The following is a 20,430-nucleotide window of genomic DNA, read 5'->3' as shown; positions in this document are numbered from 1 at the left end:
TTCTAACCTCCATGGCATGGCCCGACCTCTGAGTGCAACTGGTCTATCCGGGGATCTACAGGAATGTCTTCCGCGGAGTGCTCCAACTGGCAAGTGGTGTTTGGAGGGGCTGTGTACAAGTCGAAGTGGGTACAGTATGTTGGTGCCGTCGAAATCAAATGAGAATTTTGCTCTGATTTTGGCTGGCATTTGTTTATGATACCCGATCGAGCGGTTGTCGATGGGGTGCTTCGGCTTTGGCAACATTCAATTTACGCACAGTTTGTGATAAGATAAAGTACCACCGCCCCACCACCGACTGCTCACCCATTGGTTCCACTATACTCATATTGCTAGGTACTCCCATATAAAGCAATATCGTCTGATTTCGAACTAGCCTTGCCGGGTCCGGCCCCGCGGAGCTCATTGCAGTGGCTCGATTCACGAAATTCGGTCGATAATTGCGGTTAAATTAAAACTTTCTCCGGTTCTGCATCGGGGCACGATCTCTCTCTGTCACTTCTAGACATTGTTATTTTATTGTTTTTTTTTTTGTTATTTGTTGTTGTTGTTGTCGTTTTGTAAGAGGAATGCATATGCATCCCTTGTGGTTCGGTGCCTTAGTGGCGGTGATAACGCTTCTTGGCCCCACAGTTGCCTCCACTGAAAGTGAGTCACGGAGTTTTTTTCCTTATCATACAATGATAGTTGGCTCGGTATTTGGTCTCCATTGATGAGTGCTGTGTTTGATGAATGTGCGTTAGGAACATTCAAAAATAATAGCAAAATGTGTGTGGCAAAATAAATGTGCATTTGGTATATAATTTTATAAAATATATGATATCAAATCCCGTTGGATTGCGCTCTCCACTGTCGAATAGGGATAGATAATAGAATACCTTTCTATCCTTGAGTGCATGAGTATTATCATAAGTTCAGTACTTAGTTACGGGTAATATAGTATATACCACATCGATCAACCATTTGCCCAACCTAGCAAAAATTGTAGCTTGTAGATTACTAAAGGGAGTCCCCGCAAAAACAGGAAATTATTTGTTTTTAAATTCATTTATTAAGAAGAAAATTAACCTTCTTAAAAACAATGCTTAATAACAGAAAAAAAGAAAAATTAACCAAAATATCCTACAGTCCCACAATTTCCAAGGCTCTTGAGTACTACATATATTCCATATCAATTAATACAATGTAATAGCTTTGATGGATGGAAAATTATGGCAGGTTACAGCACCAATGGATACCCAGATGGACTTGGTTCTCATCCACAGATAATCAATTATATGCCTTAAAGATTGTATTCTCCGATTGTGATCACTTGCAGGCAACTCCACCACCCAGATGCTGCAGCCAAAGATTGTGGGTGGAACGGCCATCGACATTAAAGCAGCCCCGTACCAGGTCTCAGTGCGTCTGACGTCCAGGGATAAACGCAAGTTCGGTTCGGGTCATATGTGTGGCGGCGTGCTCATCTCCCAGCGCTTGGTGGCCACGGCCGCCCACTGTTGCTACAAGTAGGGTTGGACCTTCCCTTCCAGCTGGCGTACAGCTTTTAATGGTTAGTTTTTCCTCCTGATTGCAGCTCAGACACGAAACAATATCGAGCGGCCGGCGAGTACGTGCTGGTCTTGGGCACCACCTATCTGGGAACCAAAACGAATGAGACACTGGTGTATTACTTGCAGCAGCTGATCGTCCACAGCAGCTACGACCACGGGACGCTGACCAACGACATTGCGCTGATGTTCATCAATGGCTACGTTCCCTGGACGTGGCCGACAGCGAGGGCTCTGACCCTTAACGATCAGTCCCTGGCTGTCGCCACCGCGTGTGTGATCACCGGCTGGGGAGTTCTCATCTCTGTGGGTTGACGTTGTCATCACCGAGTTTCGTACATCTTTCATTATCCGAATCTTTAATTGCAGGGCGGCTCCAGCAGTAATACGCTGCAGACGGCCACGGTGCCGACGGTCAGTTATCCAAACTGCTACTTGGCCTATCCCCCGTACGTGCCGAGATCACAGATCTGCGCCGGCTACACGACCGGCGGCTTTGATGCCTGCCAGGGCGACTCTGGTGGACCGCTCATGTGCAACAATCGGCTGTCCGGTCTCGTCTCCTATGGGGATGGCTGTGGCAAGCCCAATGTACCCGGCGTCTACACCAATGTGTCCTATTTCCACGATTGGATTGTCCAGCAGAATAGCTCGCTCAATTACACGATCTACCGCAATGGCGCGGACGGACGTAGCGGAGGGCGGCTCGGCTTTGTGCTGCTGTCCGGCATCTTTGCAGCCGCCGCTGGATCACTGCGGATTAGGGGGTAACGTGACTGGGAGGAAGAGGATCTGCCTGTAGGACTATCACGATTTTAAATAGTGTTATTTATGTAGCAAATAAAATAAATGAATTTACTTAACAGGCAGGGGGGCTTGGCGCCGGAATTTTAAGTGCGAGCGCAGCTCACTTCACGCTGCTGAATATCGATATGTCGTTGGGTGCCTATCGATATAACATCGAGTCATCTGTCAGCTGCCGGGCAGCTTGAAACAAATTTTTGTCTATTTTTGAGTTAAAAAGCTGAGCTAAGAAAAAGTGCGGTGAGGATTTGTATGGAATTGCTACGATCTCGTTGGAGATGGACATACCTTGGCAGCTGCAGGTGCTCTTTCAGATGCTTCTATCGTGGACATTGGTGGCCAACGGGCATCTTGAGTTCCCATTCCTCTCCCTGAGCACTGGCCACACCTCCTCACCACACAACGAGCCCTCCGACGCAGGCAAGTTCGTGATCCTACCGAAGGTGGTAGGCGGCTACTCGATAACGATCGCACAGGTCCCGTTCCAGGTGTCGGTGCGTCGGCGGTCCATGCACGAAAGGACCTACGGACTGGGCCTCATCTGTGGTGGGGCCTTGATCTCGCAGCGGGTGGTCTGCTCGGCGGCCCACTGCTTTGCCGTGTGGGTACAACCTCCAGACCGAGTGCCAGAGTATCAGTCTCACCATACCTTCCATCCATCATAGAAACAACTCGTACAATCCGGTGAGGTTTTACGGGCCGAAGCTGTTCGTGGTAGTGGCGGGCAGCACACAAATCGACCAAGCCGACAGGAACACCAAGGAGTACCTGGTGCAACAGATCATCGGTCACAGCGACTACAATGCCACCACGCTGGAGAACGACATCGCCCTGATCTTCCTGAACGGCTACGTATCGTGGTCGTCGAAGACCGTACGAGCCATTCCGCTGGCCACCAAGGCGCAGCGCGAGGGCACCACCTGCCTGATCAACGGCTGGGGTAAGGTCACAGTGGTACGTTCGCATGCATATTCGCCATTTTCCGCTTCCTCATTCAGCTGCGAAAATCTCTCCGAAGGTGGGCAAATCGGGGTCGCTGCAGCAGGCGCCGGTACCCATCCTGAACCCGAGCCTATGCAGGGCCATCTACTTGCTGCCGATGTCCCAGCTGTGCGCCGGCTTCATGCAGGGCGGCATCGACGCCTGTCAAGGTGACTCCGGCGGCCCCCTTATATGCGATGGCCAGCTGGCTGGCATTATCTCCTGGGGCGTGGGCTGTGCGGATCCCGGCTTCCCCGGAGTCTATACGAATGTATCGTATTTCGTGGATTGGATCCGATCGATGAACGCCACGCTCGACTACTCAAAATACTTGGTGATGGATTCCGCCGATGGCCGCCGGCTGGCCACTAGTCCCCAACGGACCTGGTGGCTGGCCTTGGCATTTCTGCTTATCGCTCTCAGCGGGGGCTGATGTGGGTGATGGCCGAAATATGGGGATGTTGGACACCAATAATAAAATCATCCAGCTTGTCTATTCTGTCATTTGTTAATCTAATCATGCCCGAGGGCAAGGCACCTGTGCAGAACACTCAATCACCTCCAGCACTTATGTATATGTATGTGTAGATTGCCCAACCACTGACGTACACGAACAGATACAGATACAGTAATCGAATTGCCGAATGACTAAAGGGTGACACAATAACCATTTATAATCACCCACAAGGACTGGGAGTGGTGCACTGTGCTTTATACAAACACACTTGACCTCATAAACATCGAAGATCAACGACCGAGCAATTGTCCATTAGACGATAGACCTCTAAAGCCTATCGGAAGCTATCAAGGTAGACATCGTTTTGAGATATTGACAATCGCGGTTTTGGATATACATGTCTATAATATTCTTTCCGGATAACGGCATTCAGTTTATATGTTATCTAATGATATGCCAAATCAAACAATAATTATCTCATAATATACAGCCAGTACCAAACTTTTTCTGGTTTACCGAATACCGCCGTTTCCTTTGCTGTCACGTCACCCCGAACCTCTCCTCAATATCTTTAGTATATATTTGTTGTTATTGATTTTCTGAATATAGTAAATTGTTTATTTGCCCAGTTACGTAAAGGTTAATAATTTATTTTGCCTACACGAGTACATGGCACACAATTAAATGTGGAGGTTTTAATTGAAAAAATGGACAACACTTTTGATAAATTTAGAGAGGTAGATGCGATGGTAACCACTTCCTGAAAACTTTACCTGCAGAAAATGAGTTTTTCGGTTGGAATTTATAAATCGGAACGGATTTGAGACGCTTTATTAAGAATCGCATTGTAATTTTCCCACTTTGAAGAGTGTCATAAATCTGGGGTAAGCCCAAAGATTGCGCTACGGAAAATCCAAAGTACCGGTAGCACTCAAGTCAGCTCCAAACAGCACTGGAGGACGGAGGAGGAAGTTTTGCCAGTCAGTTGTGGCCCGGATGGGAATGGAATGTCTTTGGACTTGAACGATGACTACTGAATGTGCACCGCTCCGCTCTGGCCTGGCCCCGCCGAAGGGTTGATTAGATTATGATGCTCATGCAGTAGTAGTAGTAGTACCAGATTTATTTGGTGCAGATATCATTTGGCCTATCGATGGTCTATCATCGTGTCGATCGGCTCCAATCCGATCCGCTGTTTCTGTTCGGGTTCGGCTGCGTTTCCGCCCTGGTCCGTGTCCCATGCCCCAGGCCCATGCCCATCCATTAGTTTGGATTGCCACGTCGGGCAGCTAACATCGCAAAAATGGTTCAGAGATCGGGACAGCTCTGGGCGACATTGGCAATTATCTGCCTGCTGCCCTGGGCCCTGTATGGTTCGCTCAATCGACACACCTCCCGCACTCCACACTAACATGAAACTAATCCTCCAGGTGCCTCGGTGCCAGCTGCTTTCGAGGAAAGAGCGATTCGTCCTCGCTTCGATGTGGATCCGGGTAGGATTATCAATGGAACTTTGGCCACAATGGAGGCCACCAGGCATCAGGTGGGCATCAGGAGGGCCCTCAACGATGGCTACTACTTTGGCACGGGTCACATCTGTGGGGGATCCTTGATCCGCAGCAACTGGGTGCTCACAGCAGCCCATTGCTTTGTGGAGTGAGTGACTCTTTCCAACACCCCCCCACCCCACGCCAATCGGCGATCCTAAACGACGTGTCTTGTTTTTCTTTTTTGTGCAGTCAGTATATCTACGACGGCACATTCTTGGCCAAGGAGGAGCTCATCGTGGTCATGGGCAACGTGGACCGCTTCAACCGCACCAACTCGCTGACCTTCGAGATTGATCTGCTCATCCTGCAGGTGGACAAGTTCGATCTCAGCACCTACGACAAGGACATTGCCCTGCTCCGGCTGAACGACTCCGTGCCGAGCAATCATCCCACCATTCGGCCCATCGATCTCGCATCCATCGCAGTGCCAGCGGACACCGTCTGCCAGGTGACGGGCTGGGGCACCACGGAGGCGGGTTACAGCTCCGACTACCTCATGACCGTCGACGTGCCCATGATCAGTGAAGAGGTGTGCATCAACGACAGCGAGCTGGGCGAACTTATCAAGCCCGGCATGGTGTGTGCCGGCTACCTGGCGGAGGGGGAGCGTGACGCCTGCAGTGGCGATTCCGGGGGTCCCCTGGTCTGCCGCAGCCAGCTGGCCGGCATTGTATCCTGGGGCATGGGCTGTGCCCAGCCAAATCTTCCGGGCGTTTACACGGAGGTCTCCTACTACTACGACTGGATCCTGGAGCAGATCGATGGGGATGTGGGTAGTGGCGAGGGAAGTGGTGGTGAAGGAAGCGGTGAGGAACCTGGTGATGGAAGTGGCGAGGGAAGCGGTGAAGGAAGTGGTGATGACAATGCAGATGGAGATGGCGATGGTGCCATGGCGGCCCTTGCAGGAGCCCTTAGCATCCTGCTGCCAGGCCTCCTCTGCCTCAAATTGCTTTTAAGCCACCTCTAATCTATATTCCCTCTCCTAGTAGCAAATAAAACTGTATTAACTAATTTATATGTATATCGAACAGAGAACAGACAAAGAAGCCCTGTAGCTCCCCTTTGGAGGAACGATCTGGCTTCTTGAGGTAGTCTCAGAGTCCATTTGTTCGGTTTCCTTTAAGCTGAAAGCTGTATTGGTTGTAGTGGATGGCTTTTCATCTGTCATCTGTCATCCGTCATTCGCTTTGGAATTTCACTCAATTCAATAGCCCACACTATTGTAGAATATAAATATTCCCCCCATGAAACTCTCGCTGTTGCTCTGGCTAGCGCTGGTCCGAATTGTGTGGAACCAAACGAGAATTGGGATTGAGGAGGAAGAACCAATTCAAAAAGGCAGAACAGCGACTACCAACGCGACCACCAACGCGACCACCAACGAGACTGCCAACACGACCGCCAACGCCGCCGTATCGATCGGGCACCTGGCGTCGTTGCGAATGCTGAAGATGGATCGCATCCAATTTGGGGCAGGACACGTCTGTGCTGGGTCCCTGATCCGCGTCAATGCAGTGCTGACCGCTGCCCAGTGCTTTGTGAAGTAAGTGATTGTTGGACCTGAAGGGCTGGAGAGCCTCTTTACATATATCTGTTGTTCCAGCAAGGAGCTCTATGATGGTAGCTTCCTGCCCATTTCCGACTTTATAGTGGTGCTGGGAACACCCAACCGGTTCCAGGGGAGCCTCAGCACCATGATCTTCCGGCTGAAATATCGCGTCTTAATGCAGGACGTGTTCGATCTGAAAATGTTCGAAATGGACGTGGCCGTAATCATCCTCTCATCCTCTGTGCCCGAGCAGCATGCTGTGGTGAAACCCATCAAGATCACCGATCAAACCTTTAGACGTACCACCGAGTGCCATATGTCCGGCTGGGGCCGCGATCCACACGGCTATAGCTCTGAGTCAATAGTGTCCGTTGCCGTCACAGTCATCGGCCCCCGCATATGCCGCCTCAAGCAGTTGACGCAGGAGTTCTTCGTGTCACCGGGAATGCTCTGTGCCAAACACCTGAACAAGCTAAAACGCAGCTTCTGCACCGGGGACGTAGGCGGTTCGCTGGTGTGCCAGGGGGAGCTGGCCGGCATCATATCATGGGGCGTCAAGTGCTCAGATCCCTACCATCCCGGCATCTACACCGATGTTCTATACTATACCCAATGGATAAATGAGAGCCTGGCCAATCCCACCCAACTGGAAGAATACTTCGCGCAGATCGGTAAACCAGAGGCCAGTGCGGCAACGGGCATAAGACCGAGACCCTGCCTCATTCGTTCCATGCGTTTCTTTGTTCAATCAATATACGATCGAAAAATATTGAACATGCTCGGATATATTTTATATAGGACCTGACGGAGACAGCAATATTTCGTCAAAAAACGAATCTTAATTGCAAAAGAAAAAAAATTGATGACTTACTGATGCATTAATACTTTATTTACACTATTGTCAGAGCAATTTAGTTTGTGCCCTCTTTTTAATTAATTTTTTTGTTTTTGTTTACCCAACCTCAACTTTTGATTCGGTTATTGGAGTGCCTCCATCTATGGGAGAGTGGCGGAAGCACCGGTTTTAAGTCGAACGCGTCCGCTAGGTGCCGCCGCAGAGAGATAGGCATCGAACAGCATCGATTTCACGAGCGATCAGCTGTCGCGATTTATCGAAGCACTGCCATCTCAATTGGACTTGTGGGGCAGATTTTCAAACGTATTCATAATAGTGTAAATGGCCTAGAAGATTCTTCCGTTTGAGAAAAAAACATCGATGATTCACATTCAAACAATTTATATTTGGCGCTCAAGTTTGGTGGGACTTTTTTGGGATTTTCTCTGGGATTTTTCCTCGCCACAATGTCCTTTTTCCCCTCAACAATGTCCCCTTACGGCACATTCCATCCTCACTTACGTTTTCTTACGTGTTATGCTGTTGGCAACATTCAATTTGTATGGACCAGACTCATGTGCCGTGAAATCGAGCAACATGGTGCGGATTCAGCAACATTTTGAAATCCCTGGGGAAATGGATGATCTAGAATGGAGGAAATGTTTGTTATCTAATGCACCAATATAGTCCAAAACTAGTCAGTCTCTGTTTTAAAGGTATTTAAACGACATTTTGAAGGTAGTGTTCTTCTTACAGAAACCAAGAATGGGTATCGGGATCGAGATATATGTATTTACAATACCCTAATCATATGCATTAATATGTCTAAAACATAACAATTTGAGATAATTTGTTTATTAATTACGTTTTAAAACAGCTGGGAAAAACAGTTTCTTCATATATATTAACGAAATAGGGTATACCTGTGCACAAACTCCGGTTGACGTTACACTCCATACTCACTTACGTTGCCACTGTTTTTTTGTTGACCTTTTTTGCCTAAACCTTGTTTTATACACTATACAATAAAAGAGAGTACTTAAAAGTAGTCAATCAGGTAGACAATTTATTCATTAATGGTCTAAAATTATGTGGGCAGAGCTAATAGTTTTAGTTAGGCAGCATTATTCAACGGAATAAAGAAATTGAACAATTGGAACGATTTTTCTCTTACGTTTTATTACGTTTCATTTGTTTGACCTTTTTCGCTAAAACCTTTTTTTAAGCAAAATCCAAAAAAAGCAAGTATTAAGCCAGTTAAGTAGAAAATTGATTCATCAATCGTATAAAAATATGTGGGCATGGCTAAATGTTCTATATAGCTGGGAATATTCGACGGAATAAAGAATTGTGCAATTGGAACGATACTCGTTTGCTTATACTACTGTTGTATGAACAAAAGTGCCTTGTGCGTATGCTGCTGTAAGTCCTGATGTCACAGGGCACTCCCCAAAAACAGCCGCTGTTCCACGGCTATTCCGTGCTTTCCACCTTCTTCTTCCACCAGCTGCGCCCTTTGGCGCGGTTGTGGCCCACTACTCCGCCCTGCCTCAGCCTCCAGAAGACTAATTTTTTGGAAAAAAATTGAAAAATGAAGAAGAACAGACCTGGACTGGAGATGGGGGTGGAACAGCTGTTCGTGTAAAAACTGCATCTGGACACCGGCGTCTTCATGGTTCTGGCGTCTAGTGTGATGGAAAGACCGACAGGGTCGCGTGTGCCGTGGGGACTGCCGTGAGGCCTGCTCCACGTCTGCCAGTAAAGGCCCCGCGAGCCCCCTGTTGCCAGCCGGCTGCTGTACTCGTGCCAGGAGCACATTGGCCGCACCTTGACCGAGTACAGCGAGGGGAACCCTTTAAGGATGTGGGCGATGCGCACGCCCTGGACGTGTCGGTGGCGCAGCGGTGCATCTACTGGGCTGACCAAGACCAAGTGCATCTTCCGTGCCTTTCTCAATGGCTCCTATGTGCAGCAGATCGTGGACTCGGGTCTGATTGGGCCGGACGGCATCCGATGGTCCGATGCGGAGGCTGGTCTCATCGGGGTCGCCCGCCTGGATGGCAGCAGTCGGCGCGTACTCTTGTGGAAGAAGGTGGAGAAGCCGCAGACCCTGGTCTTCGAGCCGCGTTGTGGCTTCATATACTGGACAGAGTCGCCCTCGGACTCCATACGCCGCGCCACGATGGCCAGCCATGGCGTGGCGTTCGTGTTTGTATGACAAAATGTTTTCAAATAAAATAAAAAGTGGTTCTTGAGCTTGGGATACAAAATTGCAAAAACTCTGCGAATTGGCTAGGACTATCTGTGGGCAATTGGTGAAATTAAAAAATAAAAGGAAATGTTTGTTTTATAGTAGAAATTTTGCCGGAAATGCCCTATCTGGGCGTGGCGTGGCTCTTCGATGGATTGGGATTTTCGCCAGATATTATATACATATAGTAAATCTTGCCAGATTGCCGCATACCTTGATTAATTGGCGGATAAGGTTATGGGTACTTTCAAAATACCAAAAAATGCTCTACCCGAAATCCAAATCCAATCTCTGATCGCTTGGTTATCGGTACTGAACAATCAGTACTAAAAATAGTGCGAAACGAGACACAGAAAACTACACAAAAACTAAAATAAATGGCGCAATGAATGAAAACCAGCCCCAGTTTCAGTTCCCGCACTAGCCTCCGATATGAATAACTAATCTTTATTGGGGATCGATCGGACTGAACTGAAACTGAAACGGAGTGGACGGACGGTCTGGCGATTCGATCGCTCTTCTTCTATACCTCTCTCTCTCTCGCCGTGGAGGCTTTTGCAGACAAGGGCCAAGGAGCTTATGAGGCAATCCATATCCCAATCGCGTCGGAGCCACTCCATCGATGCAATAAATTTCCTATCTGTCTGATAGTTTCCGTATTACCGAGTACAGCCCAAGGTCTTGGGCTGTTACAACACCATTGACGTCTGCTCGTTGAGCTAAAATCAAATCGCTTTTGGAATGCTTCGCAATCTGAAAAACCCATCGATTCCAATCAAGTGCAATTCATCGATGTAATCTTCTGTCCGTTCCTGTACCTGATTAGGGGAAACAACTTATTTTGTGCCTTATCGAAGACGATGTAATACCCTTCAACAAAGTGTTGAATGTTTCAGCTTGTGAAAGCTGAATCATCTTTCTCAAAGAACTACAGTAAGCTCTAGGGATTCCGAACAGTTCTGCTAACAGACTTTCGCGTCAAAAATGGTCCTTTTACCAGGAGTTACTAATTCGTAGCTCCCAGAGCTTTGAAGTTCCTTTGCGAAACAGAAGCCATGATCTTGCTCTTGTGATCTCCATCTCCATTTAAATCCCAATACGATCCTCCGAAGATCCTTTGCTGCTAAAGTTTCTTTGAGAAACAGAAGCCATGATCTCGCTCTTGTAATCTTCATGTCAATTTAAATCCCAATACGATCCCCCGAAGATCCCACAACATTCATATAAATTGCAAAAGAAACAAGTAGAAATTGCTCTACATATAAGCAAATGTGGAGACTGCTGACGACTGAGGCTCTCTTATCGATGATTCCCGATGGGGAACGGTGGGGTTTGGTTGTGTGGCGTGTGGCGTGTGTTTGTTTGTTATTCGAGTGCCAGTGGGGCTGATGATCGGTCGGACAGTCGGGCAGTCGTGCCAGTCCGTTTGGGTCGTATGTCGCTATTGCAGGGCACCTTTATCGCTCTAACAGCACAACAAAACCAACAACAACAACAACAACAACAAACACAACGGCAAAGTGGGCACGAGAATCGGACTCAAATCTCTCACGAAACCAAAACAAAATTATGGAATTATCTAAGAATGCTTATTTGCGAATTTAGAAAAAGGAAATGCTCGGCTCTGAACTCCTCACATTCATCGTTCGAAGCTCCCGACAGGTGGGCGCGACAGTTACTCGCGACATTAAATATTAAATATCTGATCCGATCCGATTAATTTTTTTGTAACCATCACACCACAGGTGGAAGAACCTCAGTTGTCTCCCTCTCTCTCTGTGTTTTTTTGTATTATTTGTTTTTGTTTTGTGCGACTTAAACATCGATCGACATGCAGCTGAACGATCATTATCGCAAGATCATGAAGATACTGATCTTTGCATTCCTGTGCACCGAGATGCAGACGAGTAAGTGCTACAATCGATATTCTACGATCCGATCGTTCGTATTTAATCGACACCTGATATCAACAAGTTTCAATGTTCGAAGGAAATCAGTTATCAAATCCGTTTGATTAGGATAGGATTAGCAGGAGATACTAATCTAAACAAAATAGTTTGTGAGATCAACATCGAATAGTGAGTCCGTGAGACCCAGCAAGAGCTCGAATCAAGATAGAATAGAAGATAGAATTTATAGATGGGTAGATGGATAATGCATCGCTTCAGTTCAGACATTAAAAAGGTTCAATTATACTCAGAGAAAAATGGCATAGTCAAAAGAAACACGAGTATTTCGCTGAGTGTATAGAAGGGTATGGATATTGTATCGCTTGAGTTCAGGCCTTAAACAGCTGTAATTATTGATTGGATCTAAACTGAATACGCCCTCCACAAACAAAAACCATGATCTCATGGAAAACACTATACGAAACCAATACCTTATTTTTTTTTGGAGGACTGAACCCCACGATTATCCAAAGTGATCAATTGCTGAATGAACCATGGCGTGCTAAAGCTCAAGTGTGTGTGTTCCCGGCAGTGCTGTAGGAACGGAACGTAGTAGCTGTCATATCTACCTACGACTAGGTATGATACCTGCTGGGAGGTGAAGTGGGGGGGGGGAGGAGTGTGGTGGAGTAGGAAAATGAGTGGCCTGATCGTGCCGCTCCGTAGTATGGCCGGGCGCGTGTGCACTCGACCGTCCGCCAGTCGCGCAGTATCGATATTACTGTCCAAGCAGACCATTGACCATTCGACTACGCTGCCCTCTGATAACGATGATAAGAGGGGAATCCGATTCGTTCCGTTCCGCTTTCGTCTGCTTTGCCACTCCGATGCCGTTGCCGTTGCCGTTGCCAACTGCATTTGGCAGTAAGTGGCTGACTGTTTCCAAGGTGGGGATCCGGATTCGATCGAATCGTTCGTTTTCTTATCACATCCTCCTCGTTAACCTTCACCCCGAATCCACTAACCTTCTAGCGTTCACGCATCGCGATCTGGCCAAGAAGCGCAGCATTGGAATGGCCCCAACCGGGGGAGCTCTGACAGAGGGAAGAAGTGTCGCCGCCTGGTCACAGGTGGCCTCATACCAGGCCTCCATCCGTCTGCTGGCCCACGAGCGTGACTACTTTGGCAAGGGACACATCTGCTCGGGGGCCCTGGTGGCGCCCTCGGTGGTGCTCACGGTGAGCAGCTGCGTCTACAGGTGAGTGCAGGGCCAGGAGTCCTGTCAGAGGGGATCCCGACTGATCTCTCTGATATTATAGCCATGCACGTAGGAAGCACTATCATCCGGCGGAGCTGCGCGTCATACTTGGCAATCGTCAGCGCTTTGCACCCAACGATCAAGGACTCACCATGGGGGTAACGCATGTCCACCAGCCACCGAAGGATCTGGCCCTGGCCATACTCATGTTGGAGCGGGATATACCAGTGGATCATCCCCAGGTCCAGTCCGTTCTGCTGCCCCATCCAGAGCAGCCATCCAGTTCGCTGTCGGAAACCTCCCTGCAGATCAGCACTTGGGGCTACGATGGACACAGCCGCGAGCTACACGACCTGCTCACCCTGAATGCCACGCAAATGTCCTGCCAGCAGTCGCGGGCACAGCCACAACCTCAGCCCCAGAGAATCTGCGTCCAGGCTGAGACTATGACATCGTTCGGAGGACAGCTCTTCATGGATGCCGGGGCCACGCTAACGGACCGAAATCAACTGCTGGGACTGTGCAGTGCGGACGGTGGTGGCTTCGTGGACGTGGCCAGCCATGTGGAGTGGATCCTCACGCAAATAGGCGATGGCTCCAATCAGAACAGCTCCTTCTGGGGCGTCCTCTTGGTCCTCGCCTTCACAGTGTATGTACTGACAGTGAGTCGAAAGTCCCTGCTCGCATAGGATTAGGATTTATTCCTTATTGGAAGTTACACACATATATAGATATATATACAGATGATTCTGCCTAGAACTTAGACAGATGAACGTTGAATGTGATAATCTCGAGTAATAATACATTAACAAATAAATATACATATTGTAAATAAGACGGAACCCATCCTAATCCAACAAAGCTCTGACCAGTTTGCACTCTCCTTCTGCGCCCTCTGCAGCTTCTCCTCCTCCGCATAGCAGCATCAAAGGTGCTTCCGTTTGTTGCAAGTCCTCGCCGGATTGCACCAACGGAATGGACCACTGCAGGCCGTCTCCTTTGTGGCCGTAGGAGTGCTGTAGCCATCCACCCACCTGGCCGTAGGTGAACAAGTAGAAGGGCTTTGACTCTGGCTGTGTGAGCACCAGCAGGTAACGATCTCCGGCTACGAACAGAGGGATCATCTGCTCAATGGGCTCCTGGAGGCGCAACTGCTGTAGCGGCACAAACCGCGGACCGTCCTCGTGGGTGTGATTGTGGTTCAGAATGAAGATGGCTATGTGGCGACACCGCCGGCAGCTGAGCATTAGCTGATCCTCCTGGAGCTCGGCCAGGTCGTAGTCGCCGCCAATTAGCTGGGCGAGCTGGAAGCGCTCACTGAATGCATCCCTCCAGTGGATGGAGAGTGCCGGACGATGCCTGTGCACTCCACTGGCCAGCAGGAGATTCATCTCGTACTGCTCCTCATTCTCGTTCTCCTTCTTTGGCTTCCTTATGCGAATAACCTTCATCAGGCGGCCATCAACCGATTCCAGGGACTGCCAGTCGGTTAGGCTGCAGTTGTTCGTGTTCAGCCGCAGGATGCGCACTTCGATTCCACTGCCTAGCAGGATCAATCTCTCATCCAGCATCGCCAGCTGCTCCACTGGCTGGCGCATACCCAATGTGAAGGACTCATTCCTGCACTCGATCCGGATGGTGCTGCGGATCCGCTTCACCGGAAGCTGGCAATGATTCTGCACTTTCACGCGTATGTCCCCAGAGTCCAGACGCAGCATCTCGCTGGACAGACTAACGTTGGTCAGGTGGACCCTCGCTGGCCGCAACTGGAGCTGGGCCCTTAGCTGGCGGCCCTGGCAGATGGCGGAGGACTGCTGGCCGAGTCTGAGCCTGCCCTGCAGGTCAAAGGACTCGTTAGTTTTGCCCCAGAGCGCCTTTAGCGGCTGCAGGTCGTAGTCCAGGTACAGCAGTCGCCGCTTACTGGCCTTCTTCTCCTTCATCGCCTTCTGCAGCAGCAGATCCTCCAGATTCTCGGGGTCCCGCTCGTTGGACGCGTCACGCAACTGGTTCTCTGCCGAATCCACATAGAGCAGGCCGGCCGGAAAGATGGCTTTATCCAGCCACAGGCTATCGATATTATAGTCGCGATCCTTAAAGATGCTCTGTCGATAGCTCTCGCTAAGATCCCTGCCATTGAGGTGCATCACATGACCGGGTCCCTCGAACTCCACGCCGCCCGCAAAGGTCTTGATGCCGCCAAATGCCTGCAGCCGACGACTATGCCGATATACGGCATTCTCCAGCCCAATGCCGTTAATGGACCGCAGCAGGGGTCTCCCCTCGAGGATCAGCCGCTCGAAGCTTAGGCCACCAAACACTTCCATGGTGGGGCCACGCAGTGGCACGCGATGCTCGAAAAAGTAATCCAGGCTCATCTCATTGACGCTGCCCAGGCGCAGGTCCTGCTCCACTCGCAGCTGCCTGAAGCTGGCCCGTGGCCAGGGTCTGCCGCCGCCCTGCACAAAGATTCCCTCGATACTGGCACCGTTCACCTGGCGGCCCTGTCCCAACACCAGTCTGCCCAGACGGGGGGTCTTTTCAAAGCGCAGCTCGGCATGGATAGCTCCTCCATGCGACAGGCGGTAGAGGGAGGCATTTAGTCGCTCCAAATCGATGTCGTTCAGCCGTCCAAAGTGTCCATCGCCTGCCAGGTCCAAACATCTGGCCCAGACCGGACCCAGCAGCTGCTGGGGGGCCTCCACTAGCTGGCTCTCATTGCTGGCGGTCCATCGGAGCAGGGCATCGGCCGCTAGGTGGGTGAAGTTGAGGTCCGCTTGCAGCGGCTGTTGCTGGCTGGTGTGCAGCCTCTCCAGGCGGGGCTGCCGCAACAGCACGTGTCCGGCAATCGTTTGGTTTCCCTCCCGCCGCACTGCATGCTCTCGGAGATACTTTAAGTGGCTCTCGGGTGCCTCCCCCTTTTCCTCCTGCCAGAGGGCATCGCCAGTCACCACCAAGCGCCGCCACGGCTGCTTCCACAGCGCCACCAGTCGACTGTCCAGGCCTTCCAGTCCCAGATCCTTGGGACACTTGAGACTCCCATTGACATTCAAGTGCTGCACAGTGAGATCTCCCTGCAGCAGAAGCTCCTCACGACGCGTGTCCACAAAGAGCTCGGCAGGCACTCCATTTAGCCGGGGAACATCCACATTGCTGGCCCTCATTCGGAGGCAGCTATAGGCTCCAGTGATGGCCTGAGGCGTGGTCCGGAGCAGGGTGTTGTCCAGCAGGCTGCTCAGATCTAGGCCATTAATATGCGGCGACTGCAGGGCGTCGCTCAGCTGTACGGGGGCCAGGAAGGTCTTGCGGCCCTCCAGCACGGCATTGGCATCGGGACGTACCAGGCGCGACATATAATCCTCCCACTGTATCCCATTGACATCCTGCAGGTGGAGGCCGCTCTCGAATCGGACATTCCCCTCGATGAGCAGCTGCTTGCGGAGCAACAGCTGCGGCGTATCCCCATCCTCTGTGCCGGCCGAAAGCTTTCCCAGCAGCTCGTCAAAGGCCAGACCGTTGAGGCGTCGAAAGTGGAGACTCTGCAGGTGCACTGGCCTCTGGTCCTTCAGCTCGAGGCGCTGCAGGCTGAGGGCATGGCCCAGCAGCTGGCCGAGTGGCAGTCCATTCAGGCGACTCACATTCAGATTTTTCCCGATCTCCATATCTGTTCCGATGACCAAACGCTGGAATTTCTTGGCTCCGGTGAAATTTAGGGCGGATTGGGACTTGAGCACCAGTTCATCCACGGGCACACCGTTCAGCTGCTGGCTGAGCAGCGTCTGCACAGTTAGGGGTTCGGTGAAATGCTTGTACCCTGTAATGTTCGCGAGCTGGCCATGACGCACTGCCTCTCGCGAGATCAGGGCCAGGCGGGAGGTGTAGTCGCGGCAGAGGATGTCACCCTCGACGCTGACATTCATGAAGATGATTTTCAACGTGCGGTTGCCTGTCCCCACTTGGCTGCCTCTGGTCAGCAGATGCTCCTCCACGGGATGGCCCTGTATATGGTTGGTGGCCAGTGAGGGTGTCGTGACCTTGGCATTCCCAAATATCAGTTGTGTTAGGTTCTGCGGAGTGTGGGCCAGCAGGTAGGTGGAGTGGAGGTCCTTCTTAGTCAGCGATTGGCCTGTGGATAGCAGGAGGCGCGACTTCTGGGTATCCCTTAGCACATTGTTCAGCGTCAGGGATCCCTTGATGGTCACCCTGCCCGTGTAGTACTGCTGCAGGCGATGGTTCTCCATCTGCATCTGTCGTGGCTGCATCCACTGTCTGCTGGCTGTGTGATTGCCCACCAGGATATCCCCCGAGACGCTCATCTGGTAGATACGAACTGGCGCTGCAGGAGAGACAGAGATCGAAGGATAATCAGAGGAACTGTGGGTATCCTCTGTCCAACCACTTACTTTTTATCCACGTGCTGTTGCCGCCGCGAAAGACTATGTCACGGGCAAAGTCCAGACCATTGACACGTCCCGCCTCCAGGCGGGACACATAAAAGGCTGACATGTAGAGATTGGAGCTGACCACCTGGTGGCGCCTCAGATTGAACAGCTTTGGCACCACCAAGCCATTGAGCAGTTCCGTCTGGAGGTTCACGACTCGCGACCGCGACTGAAAGATGAGGCGTCCCTCCAACTGGGAATCGCGGGAGCGTAGGAATAGCGAGTCGTATAACTCAAACCAGGACACACCATTGATGCGACCCACATGCAAGTGACGCACCCGTAAATCCGCCTTGGGGGATCCACTCGAAGGGGCAACAGTTGTATGGTTCTTCTGGTAGTACTGGGGCGTGAGCAGGTGCTCTGTGTGCAGCGCCTTGGTCAGCAAGGGTTCCCTGAGGGTCAACAGAGAGGAGTCTAGTGTGTGGCCTGGGGATGGACAGATGGGCAGTCTATAAGTGTCTGGAGACAAGGGAATCCCTGCAACTTACCTGGCAGCAACTGGCCCTGGTAGATGAGATTCTTGACATGCAATCGCTTCACCTTCAGCCGCTCTATGGCATCGCTGGAGTCATTTCCCGCACCAAAGGATCTCGGGACACGGCCACGGCGTATGGGTATGGCTACGAATCGTTCACGCAGCTGCTCCAGACGCTGCCTAAGCTGTGTGGGAGTGCGCAGGTGGCTGCCCACCAGCTGCAACCGTTGGATGCGTCCTTTCGCAGCCAAATGGAGGGGTTTCTGCAAGTGAATCGAGGAGTGATGTTGGAGTAGCTTCTGCCAACGACTTAGTTCTTCCATTGAAGCTTTGCGGCGCAGCAGGAGGCTCCTCAGGCTCGATAGGGTATCCTCGAACTCGTGGCGATGCATCTGCACGATGCTCAGATCTTCTCTTCCCACTTGGTTGCTGGTCTTCTCCTTTTTCTCCTCATACTGCTGCTCTCCGCCTAGCTGCACCAGGCGCACCAAATCACTCGAGGATCGGCGGTAGGTCAGCAGCAGGTAGCTCTCGTTCTGTCCATTGCGATGGCTGAGCAAACCGCTGGGTTCCACGTCCCCCCGCACAACAAATCCGTTGTAGCAGTCCAGCCGCTGGCTATTGAAGACGAGCACTTCGCCATTAGGGCGTGCGCCTATCAGGAGACGCCCCTGCTGGGCCACCGTCAGGCGGGAGAAGTGCAGATCTCGCTGGACGTGTTTGCGATACACCACAAACTGTCCCTCGACCATGCGGAAGAAAAGGCAGGAGTCGGTAGAACCACCAGTAGTGCTCACATTGGAGCCAGATGCGGACGAGGAGCAGGCAACGAAGGAGTTGCGTTCACGAAAGCGGAACGCCAGCACATGCCGCGCCTGAGTGGTCAGGGTCTGACGAGTGCGCAAGCGCATCGTCGCGGCCTCCAGCTCGAAAACAGTGAGCACCAACTGGGAATGGAGTCTTTGTAGTTTGGGCATCTCCGGGCATCGATCGACACTCACCTTGGAATGGGAGCCGCGGAGGGAACGGCCGGTAAGGATGTACAGGGGCTTTAGCCCCACCACCTGGAGCGTGCGGATGGCGGGCAGGAAAAAATCTTCTACGGGATTGAAGTACGTGTCCAGCCACTCGAAGGTTCTGGAACAGGATGATTGAAAATGCATTTGTGAAGGTCGGTATCTCTGGAACACTCACTGGATCCTCCCTTGGGATTTCGTGTAGTTGGAGGCCAGCAGCAGCAGCACCTTCTCAGGATCAGGATGCCTGAGCAAGTGCATCTGCTGGAAGCCTTGGGCCAGCGAGAATTCCTGAATGGGCTCGAAGCTCAGCTGTGTGTCATCGGCCATGAGCTGCTGCTTGGGCAGCTGGTAAACCTCCAGCGTCTCCGGATGAACGATGGCCAGCAGCAGGAACTGTCGCCAGGCCACCACCTCAGCGCCCAGGGAGGCCCCGGGCAGCACCCGCGCCCGTCCAGCTAGCTCGCCCAGGCGCACCAGGCGCTTGTCTCCCCCGCTGGCCACGTGCAGCTGAAAGAGTTCGTGGCCGTGCAGCACCAGCAGCACATCTTCGGTGGGCTCGCGCAGCAGATACAGCGGATGCTCGTGGCTCAGCTCCATGTCCACAAAGGGCAGACGGATCTCCACGCTGCCATTCACAGTACTGCGACACACACTGGGAAGCAACGAGGAAGCACCGGCACCTCCGCCTCCATGAACGTTCACTGAGAGCGGCGGAGGTGCGGCGCCATTCACCGGACAAACTAGGAAAACACTCACAAAAACTAAACACACGCCAGGGGCGAACATATTTCACATAAGATCTGATCAATGTCAAGATCTTATAGCACCCAAAGATCCCGAAAACACACACACGAATGGACAAAAGTTCAAATTACTTTACTTCTGTCTTCGTCTGGTCTCTGGTCCGTCTTTCCCTTAACTGTTAATCTGCCTTGTCGCAGATTCTAAAAGGAGAGAGAGAGGGACAACTAGTCTGCTGGCAGCAAATTTCGCAAGTCTCATTCGAGAAACAGTTAACTAACGTTAGTAAAAGAATGTGCATAGTGGGTGTTTTAATGGGAAAATGAAATAATTGTACCATTTGAATTATCGGACCAATAATCATGTACAGCCTGAACGTATACTATGCGAAATAATTACAAGTAATAGTATTTAAAATTTTGATTTTCAGCCGATATTCCCAAAGCACCCGTCACTCAATCTCTCTCTTCCGCTCTTCCTGTCCCTCTCTCCCTCTCTCTTCTCACTCTTTCTGTACAAATATATTATGCCCAATGTCTGACTGCAGTGACACCTTTGGCTGAGGACTTGGGGCCAAAAATAACGCAGACAAACTTGGTGAGTGCCTTGGACGGTGTGCTGAATCAATC

At 51.0% G+C, this 20,430-nt stretch overlaps 6 protein-coding genes across 7 annotated transcripts; 5 read left to right on the top strand and 1 right to left on the bottom strand.

The window, feature by feature from the left end:
* The first annotated feature begins 405 nt into the window (after positions 1-405).
* Positions 406-2,413, top strand: LOC6599235 (trypsin eta). The gene is made up of 4 exons (XM_002024256.2): positions 406-648; positions 1,319-1,508; positions 1,577-1,856; positions 1,920-2,413. Exons 1-4 carry the CDS (start codon positions 570-572, stop codon positions 2,319-2,321), a joined length of 951 nt encoding a protein of 316 aa, XP_002024292.1. The 5' UTR covers positions 406-569; the 3' UTR covers positions 2,322-2,413.
* Positions 2,414-2,578: 165 nt separating this feature from the next.
* Positions 2,579-3,831, top strand: LOC6599234 (trypsin). 2 transcript variants are annotated; one of them, XM_026992506.1, is made up of 3 exons: positions 2,579-2,955; positions 3,020-3,294; positions 3,353-3,831. In XM_026992506.1, exons 1-3 carry the CDS (start codon positions 2,633-2,635, stop codon positions 3,766-3,768), a joined length of 1,014 nt encoding a protein of 337 aa, XP_026848307.1. In that variant the 5' UTR covers positions 2,579-2,632; the 3' UTR covers positions 3,769-3,831. The 2 variants fall into 2 exon arrangements, with proteins under 2 accessions (XP_026848307.1, XP_002024291.1); XM_002024255.2 differs by having other exon boundaries at positions 3,020-3,308; positions 3,373-3,831.
* A 1,214-nt stretch (positions 3,832-5,045) lies between these two features.
* Positions 5,046-6,357, top strand: LOC6599233 (trypsin-1). Its single transcript, XM_002024254.2, has 3 exons — positions 5,046-5,165; positions 5,223-5,448; positions 5,532-6,357. Exons 1-3 carry the CDS (start codon positions 5,096-5,098, stop codon positions 6,307-6,309), a joined length of 1,074 nt encoding a protein of 357 aa, XP_002024290.1. The 5' UTR covers positions 5,046-5,095; the 3' UTR covers positions 6,310-6,357.
* Positions 6,358-6,385: 28 nt separating this feature from the next.
* LOC6599232 (trypsin eta) lies at positions 6,386-7,696 on the top strand. The gene is made up of 2 exons (XM_026992513.1): positions 6,386-6,885; positions 6,946-7,696. Exons 1-2 carry the CDS (start codon positions 6,587-6,589, stop codon positions 7,694-7,696), a joined length of 1,050 nt encoding a protein of 349 aa, XP_026848314.1. The 5' UTR covers positions 6,386-6,586.
* A 3,733-nt stretch (positions 7,697-11,429) lies between these two features.
* Positions 11,430-13,959, top strand: LOC6599261. Its single transcript, XM_026992477.1, has 3 exons — positions 11,430-11,884; positions 12,899-13,124; positions 13,186-13,959. The coding sequence occupies exons 1-3, from the start codon at positions 11,809-11,811 to the stop codon at positions 13,811-13,813; spliced, it is 930 nt and encodes a 309-aa protein (XP_026848278.1). The 5' UTR covers positions 11,430-11,808; the 3' UTR covers positions 13,814-13,959.
* On the bottom strand, positions 13,806-19,965 carry LOC6599259. Its single transcript, XM_002024249.2, has 5 exons — positions 19,236-19,965; positions 19,043-19,178; positions 18,055-18,988; positions 17,525-17,992; positions 13,806-17,457 (listed from the first exon to the last, which is right to left on the bottom strand). The coding sequence occupies exons 1-5, from the start codon at positions 19,844-19,846 to the stop codon at positions 13,973-13,975; spliced, it is 5,634 nt and encodes a 1,877-aa protein (XP_002024285.2). The 5' UTR covers positions 19,847-19,965; the 3' UTR covers positions 13,806-13,972.
* Positions 19,966-20,430: the final 465 nt, after the last annotated feature.

The sequence above is a fragment of the Drosophila persimilis genome, unplaced genomic scaffold, assembly GCF_003286085.1.
Source record: "Drosophila persimilis strain 14011-0111.01,24,50 unplaced genomic scaffold, DperRS2 tig00000735-arrow-arrow-pilon, whole genome shotgun sequence".
Taxonomy (NCBI): Eukaryota; Metazoa; Arthropoda; class Insecta; order Diptera; family Drosophilidae; genus Drosophila; species Drosophila persimilis.
Note: the sequence above shows the minus strand (reverse complement) of the source record. Positions and strands in the feature narration are given on the sequence as shown.